Source organism: Limulus polyphemus, unplaced genomic scaffold (assembly GCF_000517525.1).
Source record: "Limulus polyphemus unplaced genomic scaffold, Limulus_polyphemus-2.1.2 Scaffold381, whole genome shotgun sequence".
Lineage (NCBI taxonomy): Eukaryota > Metazoa > Arthropoda > Merostomata > Xiphosura > Limulidae > Limulus > Limulus polyphemus.
Genome location: NW_013665991.1, coordinates 480,369 through 493,724, shown reverse-complemented (window position 1 = coordinate 493,724; position 13,356 = coordinate 480,369). Strand labels below are relative to the sequence as shown.

General features: G+C 29.5%; 1 protein-coding gene across 1 annotated transcript in view; it reads right to left on the bottom strand.

The window, feature by feature from the left end:
- The window catches only part of LOC106457846 (spectrin alpha chain-like), an 85,138-nt gene that overhangs the window by 42,027 nt on the left and 29,755 nt on the right, over positions 1–13,356 (bottom strand). Inside the window, exons 10-20 of the mRNA XM_022383894.1 lie at positions 12,302–12,475; positions 11,187–11,288; positions 10,387–10,524; positions 9,718–9,828; positions 8,329–8,406; positions 7,743–7,898; positions 6,868–7,010; positions 4,042–4,216; positions 3,273–3,341; positions 2,531–2,774; positions 1,543–1,665 (exon numbers count right to left, since the gene is read on the bottom strand). Of these exons, the coding sequence (XP_022239602.1) occupies positions 1,543–1,665; positions 2,531–2,774; positions 3,273–3,341; positions 4,042–4,216; positions 6,868–7,010; positions 7,743–7,898; positions 8,329–8,406; positions 9,718–9,828; positions 10,387–10,524; positions 11,187–11,288; positions 12,302–12,475 (1,513 nt within the window). The remainder of the gene's footprint in view (positions 1–1,542; positions 1,666–2,530; positions 2,775–3,272; positions 3,342–4,041; positions 4,217–6,867; positions 7,011–7,742; positions 7,899–8,328; positions 8,407–9,717; positions 9,829–10,386; positions 10,525–11,186; positions 11,289–12,301; positions 12,476–13,356) is intronic.

The window sequence follows — 13,356 nt, the reverse complement described above, 5'->3', positions numbered from 1 at the left end:
ATCTATGTGTTTCCAGTGGTTGTCCCTTCAAGTTTGTTGCCAGGTACACTGCTTTCTGCTCCTCTGTCCATCTATTCATTTCTGCCAGGAGCTCATATTGTGCTTTATATGCTTCCCATCAAATTCCTGTGGCTTCCTTCGTACTAGATCACCCCTATTGCTGACACTCGTGTCTGGAATGTGACTTCTGGCAGGACTGAAGATGTCTGCATTAGGGTTTAGCTGTGGGGTCTTGAATGGGCTTCCTGTTGTCTGGGGCTGATAAGATCCATGGTTAATATATCCTCCCTGGGTAAAAGACAGTAAATCGTCCTTTAATGTATTTAATTCACTTTGAAATTTACTTATCTTTTCCATTTGTGTATGCTGTCTTTCTCTCAACTATTGTAGACTTTCTTCTTGTTTATTTTCTTTGTCCTCCAACCATTGCTGTAGTCTCTTTTCTTGTTTATTTTCTTTCTCCTCCAACCACTGCTGTAATCTCTCTTCTTGTTTCTTTTGCTGTTCTTGTATTGCTGCCATCAAATCTGCTAAGTCATAGTTTGATTTGCCACTTCTCGTTTCCATCTTCTTTTTTATTTTCCATCCCACTCTCTGACACCAGTTTGTTACGTATCTGCTTGTTTGTTAATTTCCAGTAGAAATTCTTTCTGAAGAACTTCAGCAATACAAGTCCTGTCTTGATTGAAACTAGTTTATTCTTTCTTGATACAACTTCTAGTAATACGCACAGAAAGAAACACAGTCACTTTAACTTAACTACTTTTATAAACACATGCTATAATTCACAGCAATTCACAAACTTTATTTACAGTGCCTACTGTTTGCTTGACTCAATTATCTATATCTCCAATCTATCTATCTCTGACCTTGTGCTGGTTTTTCTCACCAGGCCTTATATACTAAAAAAGAGGTCGGCTGGCAAACACTAGGACATTCGCGGAGTTCCTCGATAATTCATGATCCTTCTTGAAACTCCAGCGAGCATGCTCCCAGCGTTGTGCGACTTCCCCAGTCATAACACTACCTTTTTTGATTTGTTTGTAGTCAGAAAGCTTCAGTTCAACCAAACTACCTTACAATCAATGTAATTTTTAAATGCATGGTTTATTTTCTCAGCTGGAGTTATATTTTGTAATAACTAATTCCTATTTCATTTTATAGTTCTGTTTTTAGTGTTTGGTGTTTTCAACCAACATGTTACTTTAAGTTACAAATGAGCTAAATAAATCTGGTCTGAAATCCCAAGGTGTTAAACTGTTAACTTTCAAGACTATTAAGTTTGTAAACTGATAATATGACTACATGCAAACATGTTTATCACAATACACCAATACACAGTATTGCTACAGTTTTTTTATGTATTATGATTATATATACAATATTAAAAAACCTAAGTTTTGATTTGTTCTTTTGGTTTGGAATTTTTGAGATTACTTTAAGAGACCACTAATCTGTTCTTGTGGGTGAATTTTACAAAATGAACATGCTCCTGTTCAAATTAAAAAAAGCATATTTAATGACTGAAAACAAACAATTTACCTTCATTAATCATTTCTTCTCCAACCTGGCACACAGCTCGAATTCTATGTTCATGATTGTTGATCTCAGCCAGCACTGCTTGATGTTTCTTGATTAGATTTTGAACTCCAATCAAGTCCCTTCCTAAAAATGAAATAAAAAAAAATATATAAAGGATTTCAGATAAAATATGTATGAATTTATTTTGTGGTGAAATTAATTTAAAGCTATCTCCAACTTACAGATCCTTAGATGATTATCATATATTATCATTCACATATAAAAGTAGTAGTTTTGCAAGATTACTCAAATAAGTTTGTTTGTAGTTAAGCACATAGCTACACAAAGGGCTATATGTTCTCTGCTCACCACAGATATCGAAACCCAATTTCTAGCACTGTAATTCTGCAAGCATAATACTAAAATAACACATTTTTATCTTCACAAATCTGATTATAAAAAAAGGCCACAATCTAAACCAATTAACTTGTAAGAATCACACTTTGTGTCAATACAGATATACAATTTACAATATACAATAAAACTATAGACTCAACAGATATAGGGTTACTGGAAGTAAACTAATGGTTAAAAGCATTAAACCAGTATTAACTAAGTCACTAGCCCTGTCAAGATGTTATATCTCCTAAAAGTAAATACCTCTATTTTTGAAAAGTTATTTGTAAATGTAATAAAATTGCACATTTAAACTCTGTAGCCCCAAACTTAGTTTGCTCATTGGAAACAGGATAACTTTATAGATATGTCTTACTGAGAGAGGCAGTCAAACTTTCAAAAAGCACTCTGAAAACATTGAAATTTTGCCAAAATTAAAAAAAGTCCCCAAATCCTCATAATTTTTACAAGCATGTATCTGAAATCTATCGTGATGTGAAGAATTTAAATGTTTCAATAAATGTAAGAACAAATTATTGAAAACATTTAATCGTAAATTAATTTTTAATATTAAAACTATTAATTTTAGCCATGACAGAAATAATTATTTAACCTCTGTTGGTAGAAGCTGCAATTGGTTCTTTTTCTCGTATCCAAGCATCTTCATCTTCAATATCACGGAACAGTTGTTGTACACGAAGAGAATCATTTAAACGTTGGCGTCTTGCAGTCATTGGCAGTTGTAGGCCATTGTAACGTTCTACTAAAGCAACTTGTTTGGATTTGATTAAGTCTGCATCAAAATGACTTCTTTCAACAAACTGGTTAGCTTGGATTACAATCCCATCAATACGATCCTGAAAACAGCAAGAAAAGTAATTATAATACACTCTATATATTTTCAGAACAACATGTAAAATTCTGAACTAATAGCCAAAAAAGATTTTAAAAATGTTTTATAACAAAATAATGTTTTACTGCAACTAGGTTTCCAGTTTTCACATCACCTAAAAATTTAGTACAGAGACAATGAAATTCATAAATTTGATAAATAATTTAAAAATGTTGCACAATGTTTATAATTTAGAGAGTAACCAGGTATTCTAGCTAGTTCTTCCAAATATATGTTATTGTCATAGTTCATATCAAAAATAAAAACACGAGAATCAATATTTAGCAAACGTTTAGTTTTCACTGAAAGCACAGAATAATACTCAATAAAACTTATGAATAAAGTTTCAAAGTCAATCTTGCACTTCATATATGAAGTAATTTTAATTATACATCTCATTGAGACAGATTTAGGACATTATAGTTCAATAAAAGAGATCTAACTGTGGATTGGTAAATCTCACCTGATGAGAACTGACATCAGTTTCAAGTAGGGTATGCTTCTTCAGTAGGTTCTGGACACTGGTGAGATCCTATAATTGTAGGAATATGGATATTAAATAATAAAGCAGCACTAAATTAGGCACACTTATTTGTACAGGTTATTAAAAATGATAAAAATTAACAGTAATCGCACTATTAAATGTAGTACATTTAAAAATCTTGTTTTCATGTTGTATATAAACATTAGCATTACATTTATAATTGTGTTCATAATCTGCTTTGGAATTTAAACAAACGATTTTGAAGTACAAATATATATAGGAGCACATGTTATCAAGATATTACCATATGGTGTTGTAATATTTTATAAATTTTTTGGTGATATCATTCTAGGAAATTGTTTATCAAAAATTACTAGCAAATGCAGTCATGTTAGTAACTAATACAAATACACAAAATTAAAAAAAAAGAATAAATTGAAATTAAAAAGTGTTAAAGATATGGGTATGGTTCTATAAAAAGTTGTTGCACTCAAGACTAATCAGCCGTCATTAAGTAAGTCATTACAATCCCAGTTCATAACTGATTATAACTGTATAAAAATATCTGAAACAACAGGCCAGACATTAGTTGAGCTTTGGTTTAGAATACAGTATAATGATGAATTAGGTATGTATAACAGAATATCTAATAAAAAACTTAAAGAAGATTATCTATTGAAAAAAAACTGCATAAAGATGAAAAATCACTTTGAAAACGATAATAAAGGATGAAATAAAGTTTACAAACTTTGCCATTGTCTTCTGAAAGAAGTTGCCCTTCAATTTCTGACAACCAAATTTCAATGTCTTCAACTCCATGGTTGAACTGTTGCTCAGCTGAGGCTTCTTTCAGTTTGGTTCCCTTTTTGGTAGTTGCTTCAGTCAAGGACTCCCACAAATCAACAATCTCACCCATTCTTTCACTGATAAGTACATTCTAAAATTAATGTTAAATGTGGTGTGCAGTAACATGTATTATGTTTTTACTTAATAAATTGTTTTTTGAAACAAGTTTAAAAAAGACATTGAGCTGTTCTGCAACTTAAGTATTTATTGATTTTTTTTCTGTAAATATGTTTTACAAATCCAACCACTACAAATAACTTATATTTGTACTGTCTGGATCACAGTTTCTAGATCTAGGAATATAAAAAGGTTGAGAAAGAAAAGCAATCATCAATCAAAATTCATAGTAAATATTGACGGATACTTAAAGTAATTATTGGATACTCTGTAAAAACATTCTTTGGGAAAACTTTAGTGATTTCTTATTATAATAGTCACATAATTTCACAAAGTTTAGCAAAAATAACAGACTGTACAGTAAATATCCTCATAGCCAGAGTGAGAAGAATTGCATGCCTTTTTACAATTTTCATTTCTTGAGATAAATTACCCATTTTCTTCACAGAATTGAAACTTCAACATATTATAGGATGAACATTGGATAATATCAGACTGAATTGTTACAACTGAATTATTTATATTTTTCTTGAAAGATTATAATAATATATTTATAATAAGTGTGTGAGAATCTATCTGAAAACTTGATATATTAGCTTGTCAAGAAATTAATGTCACATTTTGGAACACTTTCATTAACGACCCTCAAAAAATGTACATCACGTATAATAGTTAAATGAAAAGCCTAAACGTCATGTTAGTGTAGCCTATATACGCTAATCCTTTATAGTGATGGCACATGACGAGATACACATTTGGCATGTAATGCTGTTTGAATACAAGAAGGGAAACAATGCCTCTGTAGCCACAAAGAATATCAAAGAAGTTTATTGAAATGTTTTGAATGTTCGTAAGTGTCAATGATGGTTCAGCAAATTTCATTCAGGTGATTTTAGCTTTAAAAACTGTGATGCCAGGTGCCGACATGTTGAAATTGATATTGATGCTCTGAAGACGCTTGTTGAGTCTAACCCAAGGCAACACACTTGAGAAGTGGCCCTGAATTTGCATGTCTCTCATGAAACAGTACATAAACATCTAACAAATACGAACATCTAAACTCCATAAAGAAGGTGTCTGGGTGCCTCACAAACTCCCTGATGATCATCATTTCCAACATGTGAATGTTGCTTCGTCTCTTCTGGCGCATAATGTGCATTAACCATTATTGGACAGAATTGTCACCAGTGATGAAAAATGGATTTTCTATGTAAATAGTAAATGCCAAAAACAATGGCTCAGTTCTAGACAAAAACCACTTCCTACCCCAAAACCTGGACTCCATCCGCAGTAAGTGATGCTTTGCATTTGGTAGGACATCAAAGGAGTAATTCATTTTGAACTCCTCAATCCTCAGCAAACTGTCAATGCAGAGATTTATAGTCAGCAACTGGAACGTTTAAATCAAGCCCTTCATCAGAAACGCTCTTCACTCGTCAATCGGAAAAGTGTTCTTCTTCTCCACGACAATGAATGTCCACATGTGACATGATTGATTCAACACAAGTTCTCCCCCACCCACCATATTCTCCAGATATGGCACCATCAGATTACCATCTTTTTCGTTCTTTGCAATGGGAAAATATATGCAAATGTGGAAGGTGTTAAAGAGGACATCAACATGTTTTTTGCTTCAAAGCCAAGTGATTTCTTTAATCATGGCATTAACAACCTTATTGTAAGTTGGAAAAACATCATTAATAAGAATGGAGACTATTTCATTTAATAAACGTTTTGATATACAAGTTGTTCAAGTTTTTTTTCATCTAAAAAACCAGACATTAATTTCTTGATGACCTAATACAACTACTATTTGTTCCAAGCTTTATGGACTCTGTTTATGTCATTATCATCTCCACACTTCATCTTGGAAGCAACTATTAATTATGTTCATCTCTTAAACACCATCAGAAACTTCTACATTCTAGATGTATAAAATTTTACTTACTACTATGCAAAATATTTCACAGTATTTGTAAAATAACCTAGCTTATATTTTTTAATGTATAGAGTTTAAAAGACACTGAAATAATTTCAATAAATGGATAAAGCATAAAACAAAGAAGTATCTGTGTTGAAACAAATCAGCATTAGAGAATTTAATACAAAATTAAAACACTAAATGAATTTGATTACTACACGTAGAAGCACGCCTACATAGATCCAATAACAAGTGTGTAATCAACATATTACATATTTCTACACATTCATGGGCCATTGAGTTATCAACATTTTATACTCATTTAAATATATTCAAAGATTATGGGTTTATCAGCATACTTCTATGTACCAAGCTGTTCTTGACTTGTCTGCATCATGTACACATTTCTTTCTATCTAGCTGTTATTGAGTTGTTGGCATCATTTACACATTCCTTTGTATCTAGTTGTTACTAAGTTATCAGCATCATGTATAGGTTCCCATGTATCTAGCTGTTAGAGTTATCAGTATTATGTTTAGGTTCCTATGTAGCTAGTTGTTAGAATTATCAGCATTATGTTTAGGTTCCTATGTAACTAGTTGTTAGAGTTATCAGCATTATGTACATACCATATTAATTCAATAGTTATTTGGAAAAAGTACTCAAACTAGCAACAAGTAACTAACTTACTTTATTCTTATTGATGCATAGTGATTACTGTCAATCAGCTCCTGACCCGTACTTGTAATTTCATCAATCCTGCTCTTGTTGGCATTCACTTCTTGTTCAAAGTTCTGATGTTTCTGGACTTTTCCATTCAGGTTTACTGGGTCCTATAAAATTCAAGGTCAGGGTAAACTTAATTTTGTAGGAAAATTAGAGATATCCCCCCTTTTTTTAACATATAATGCATAAAAACTAGAAAATTGATTTGAAATATGAAAATATAATAAATTACCTATATACAAATTTACATTTTAATAAAAAACATTTTTTATTTAGAAATCTCCTTTAATGTAATTATTTTATAAAACTATAAAAAAGTAACAGAACTACAAACACAAAAACATTTGTTGAAATATATTTTGTCACTGTGCAAATTCGATGAACAATAAATCATTTTAATACCATTATGTGATGAATAAGCCTAAAATCTCCAAAATATTTTAATAATTATTCAAATTATCTTTTTAAAGTCATTTAAGGCATTAATTAAAATTTATTTATTTGAAGTTGAAACAGCAGATATTATAAAACATGAACCAATTCTTTAACTTGAGATAGTGAATAAGAATTGGATTTCTTTCATCTAACATCAAAAATGCATTCTCTAAAGGTTGATAATGCTTTGTTAAAATAGCTTATCAAAGGTTGTCTTAATTAAAAAAACATGAATAAACTATTCATTAACTAAGGCTTAAATTCATTAACATAAAACTTAGTAAAAGACTGTGGACAATTTTTCTTGAACAACTCTCATCCATGGTGGTCAAAAAAGAGCATTTGTTTAAATTTAAAGCACTACGTTGATAGAATGACATAAAACATTTGAAAAAAGTTTTTACCAGATAGCTGTCATCCATGGCAGTTTTCAACTTTTCACTAATCCATCCCTTTGTTTCATCACAGTCTCGTTCAAACTGCTGAAGACGATAAGAATCTTCTAACATTGTACGCCGATAGCTCCACTTATCCTGGAGTGCTTGCCGACCTTCCAGTAGCTGAAATGATAACAGTCAAACTGAAATTATTCAAATACAAAAATTTGTACAAGTAGAAGCTGACTAACTTAGCTTTATAAAGAAATAAATCAGTTATAAATCTTTTCCATTAATACACAAAATGTTTTCTGACATATGCTTCTCAGATTTACTAACATTAAATGTTTAATTTGTTATGTAATGTATTAATATCTATCAAACTACAACTGCATGGTTGCCCCTTTCATTTATGAGTATTACAAAGTTATGTCTCTCAAAATGATTATATTTTAACATGACTGAAGAAGAATGCAATGAAAAGCATAATCTTACAAATTTATTTTTTGACATTAAAGTAAAATTTTAAATTCTGAACTATATATCAAACTATACAATTTCTAACATAAAAAAACTACAATACACATATTAAACTGGAAAATAGCTAACTTACAGCTGCTCTTCTTTGTGCCACATCATCTGCAGCATAATGCTGTCCTTCAATAAGTTTGGTGGCAAATTCATCAAGAGCCTGTAAAAGTAGGAAAATAAAAAATATATATATTCATTCAATCAAATACACAGAGATAAACAGAGAGTATACAGTATGTTTGACTTTTAACTCTTCTTACTGAGCAATGGTTTAGGTTTACCCTGAATGAATATACAAAACTGTTCTTCAGAAAATGAAATCTAATTTTGACTAAATTTTGTCAGTTTGAATTCATCATGGGATAAATGCTGTATTTCATGAAAAATCTAACTTAAAATAACACAGTGCTAGTACATAATTGTTCAACTTTCTGAGACCAGATATTCACCAACAATTTAGCAAGAAATAATAATAGTGGAGAGTAATTTTGTTCACCTTGTATAAACCAAGAAGTTTTAATGTTTATAACAGATATTAATCTTAGTATTTCTGGGGTGTTTATTGAAACAAAATTGACTATGTTGAGATTATTTAAAAAAACAGACAGTCCTACAATGTGTGCTTTCTGTATATTGTACATTATCATATTGTTACCTCTACAGAAAAGGTATGTAATTTAGGGAACAAAGGGGTAATTTTCTTTCCTTTTGTGAAAATGTAGAACATTAAAATGTACCGATGCATATGTCTCGTGGCACATAGCATTCAACATTTCAACCAATCATATTGCTGGCATATAGCTATATATATATATATATACACACACACACACACACACACACACACACACATGTGTGAGTTTTGATGAATGTGTAAGTCATAGTCTCAATTGGTCAGATGTTAAATAATGTGAGGCAACATATCCTATAATTGTAAAACTTATATTTGTACTAAACATATTATTTATAAATTATAATATTTCAAGTTTCATGTACAATTCATCAAACACCTTTTGTAACTTTTCATTTAGGTTGACTATGTTCAATACATTCTCAATCTTAAACTAATAAAAACCAAGGTTATTTTATCTTCAAGCATAAGTAATTGAAAAACAAAATGAAAATTTCACACTTTGGTTATATACTCAATACTTAATTGAAGTAAATAATGTATAGTTTAGATTAATGGTTCTCAAACTGGAGGAGGGTGGATGTGGCATAGAATGCATCCTGTCAGACATAAGGATAATTTTTAATTTAAAAAAATGTATAGTTTAAAAACTTACTCCAGTGTGAATGCAACTTTTAAACAAAAGATTTATACTTTGACCTCAAAGTGTTTTGTCATGTGGATGTGTGAGGGGGTTTGTGATGTTAGAGCAGCAATTTTTAATTTTTTAAGCTGAATGTTTTAGTATGAAAAACCAGATCTGATCACAAGGAAATCAACTTCTGTGGAGAAATCACATACTTTGATTTTCTCTTCCTGGGCTGCCAATGATTTCTCAAAATCTTCATGTTTCTTGATCAAAGCCTCTACTGAGTCCAAAGAATCGCCCAAGTCTTCATTTTCCAAAAATGCCTAAAACAAAAATTAGTAATAGACCATTTTTGAACAATAATAATTCATCATTTCATTTTTTTTTTACATCAAATGTTTTATTACCTCATATGTAACCCCACAAATTTTGCAAAATAAAATTACAGACATTCATAATGAATTCTACTTTATTATTTACTCTTCAAAAATAATTAATCTCAGAAATACTTAGTAAGTAAAACATTAAATTATTTAAGCTACTTTTAGTAAAAACTTTTAAAAGACAAAGTATAGAAATAACATTACGAGTTAATGGTGATGACAAGGACTGATAATGGACACATTTTTTCGTTTTTTATTTAAAGTCTCATTGTGAATGTTTTGGTTTTGATTTGTATTAATTTCATTATTGTTATATAGTGCTGATTTGATCACCTAATCACAATTAATGTAGTTTATAGTACTAAAATTACTGAATATATATATATATATACATACATATACACACACCATAGAGCAATTTCACTGAAAGCACCTGTAACTTTAAAAGCACAAATAAGCAATATAAAAATTTAAATTGAATCTCATCTTTATACAAACATTTTGTTTAGCCATCCAAGTATCAGCCTGCTCTGTGTCACGATAAAAAAGCTGAAGATCCATACACTGTTCATACAAAATTCGACGTTCTTCCCACAAGGAAAGAAGTGAGTGCTTTTCATTGGCTAAGGTAACAAGCTGGAAGTAAAATAAAAGGAGTTAAACCCTGGATTGTAACCTTTACAAAATTATATGTTATATTTTTCCAAAAGTTTGTAAATTAAGGTAAAAGGAAGATGTACATTTAAAAACATATATGTATACACAGGATTTAATATAAAACTCCTGTGTGTCTACTGGTTAATTCACATAAAACTTCTTTACTCAGATCAGTACTTATCAAGTTCACTTTATGGCTAGAAATCAAGCTACATGCACCCAGTAATGTACTTCCTTATAACTTTTATACAATTCATTAATAAAGGAAAGATAAAGAAAGAGTTAGTTATAAATGCTGAATTATTTCAAAATATTCTGATCAAGATAACTACAAATATTGATATTTTATAATTGATAATTTAATTGTCTGAATGACAGAATGGATAGCAAGATTTTTTTTCAAAGATATGTAGATTAATTTGAAATGGATAGACACACGGTAATTAATACATGTGTAATGACTGCTGAAATACCAAATGCTGAATAATGTTCTGGAAAAATCTGATATTAAGTAAAAAATAAAATTACATTCATTCATATTTAAACATCACAAGAATAAAAATTTGCATCTTGTTTATGGTACTTTTTCTGCCTAGACATATCAATTCAATATCAAAATCAAAGCCAGTACTTGACTTTACCTTTTCTTTTACTTCTTCTGATGCTGAGTGTTTCTCATTTAATAATCTCTGACCTGCTTCAGCTGAAGCATGGAAACTGTCTTCACGGGCATCAATTTCACCCTGTTGTAAGAAAGAAAACACTATTTTGCATTTTTGTAAAGAAATATGTTATAAAATTTCGTTTTTTTTAAATCTAAAAGTTATTAATTTTGTGCATAGTTGGACCTAGGCAAAATTGTGGCCTGTGCAAAATTTGTATTTGACATCCCTGCCCCTGAAAACTTGACAAGAACTATTAATTGCAATGCCAATTTTGGCCAATTGTGGTAAATTTAAGAGTATTTTCTTCACAAATTAGAAATCATTTTGAAGTTAACAGAATACTTTTTTTAAATTAAAATATATTGAGTTACACATCCTTCATTAAAACACTTATCCTGACTGAGGTTTATTTTGTAGAAAAATTAAAATAAACAGTAATATTTGCATTTTTTTATTTTAAAGAAAGTTTATACCGGCTTTCATTGAATAACAATGTATTAATGATGGTCTTTCTTCTACATACTTCTTTCTAGATTGTAGAATGGATATATTTTAATTCATCAATAGAGAAAAATATTAAATCAATTTTATTTCTTCCCTTACACATATTTAATTACCAGAGCTGAATCATTCTATATAATGAAAATAAAAATGATCATGGTACTTCTAAAGGAAACATTTAAAACTATAAGCTTTATGTTTATGAAAATAAACATTAAAAACAAAGTCTAAGTTTTACATTCATAGATTGATGAAGCTGTAACAAAAATAAACCATAAAATATTATTTTTAGAGGGAAGTTAAACATTTCAGTCATGTATAGGAAGGCTGAAGTTTTGATTTAGTAAACAATAATAACATGAAGTTTATGGACAAATGTTTCCTTATAAAACATATTGTTAAATAAAGCACCAGGTAATTACCTGCAATTTTAAAATAGTAAACATTCATATTCAGATTCTTAGTTGGTACATTTATATTTACATTATATGGTAATATCATTAACATCATGTCATATATTAATTCATTATAATTAATTAAAAAAACAACAACAATTCTTATTTGATTTCAAACATCATTCAAGCACTTACTTTGTGTTCTTGATGACGTTCAAGTAATGCTTCTGCTCCAGCCACATCTTTTGCTAATTCATCTGCAGAAATAATTGACTTCATATCATTAACCCATGACACTAAATCTCGAAAGTCAGCCAAAAAGTGATGCAAATTGTAGGATTCATCTAAACGTTGACGGCGTTCTTGGGCCTGAAAGTACAAAAATATATACATTGAAAATTCTTTAAAAGAGAGGTAATCACTGTAAAAACATAATTTTTCTTTATAACTATTATAAAAATTAAAAGCATTAAATGATCTAAATAGAGGTAAAAATATCCTCCTCCAAAAAATATATAAAATATATCAGGTATCATATATCCTATCATAAGGAAATAATCAAATTTTCTTTCATCAATATTTTATTACTTTGATTAATATAATTCAAATAATTCTGAATATTGTTATTATTACCTATTAATATTACAATTGATTATATAATTCAAATAATTCTGAATATTGTTATTATTACCTATTAATATTACAATTGATTTTTACACTATGAAAATTATTGTGCAATATTATTAGCATACTCTAAAGATTTTGAGACTTATCTAAATCTATTAACTCTCTCAGCACAGACTTGGTCCCAGGGACTGACCTTGTAACCATTTTGTGCTTGTTATAGTTTATGTACTATAACTTTTAAATTAGTAAGTGTATATATTCATGAAATTTTGCATATTATCAGCAAATATTACAAGGCCTTCATATGCAAAATATCAAATTTGTTTTATTAAGTTTTAAGGTTTTTTTTAAGTAATGTTTTTCTCATGCCTTTTTTCGTTTGGAATGTTGACTATCCAACACGCAAAGTAATTTTGATTTTAAGATTAAAAATACTTTTATGCATCAGAAAATTTTTAAATTTCAAATCAAAATCTTTATAACCTCCAGATAGTTATCCAACGTTTTTTTAGAAAAAACTTTATATTTTATCTGTTACTTTCACTAATGAATATCTATGGGTTCGGTCAATTTGTAACCACCATAAAAAATTAGGAAATAAATATAAATTATGTTTTTTTGTT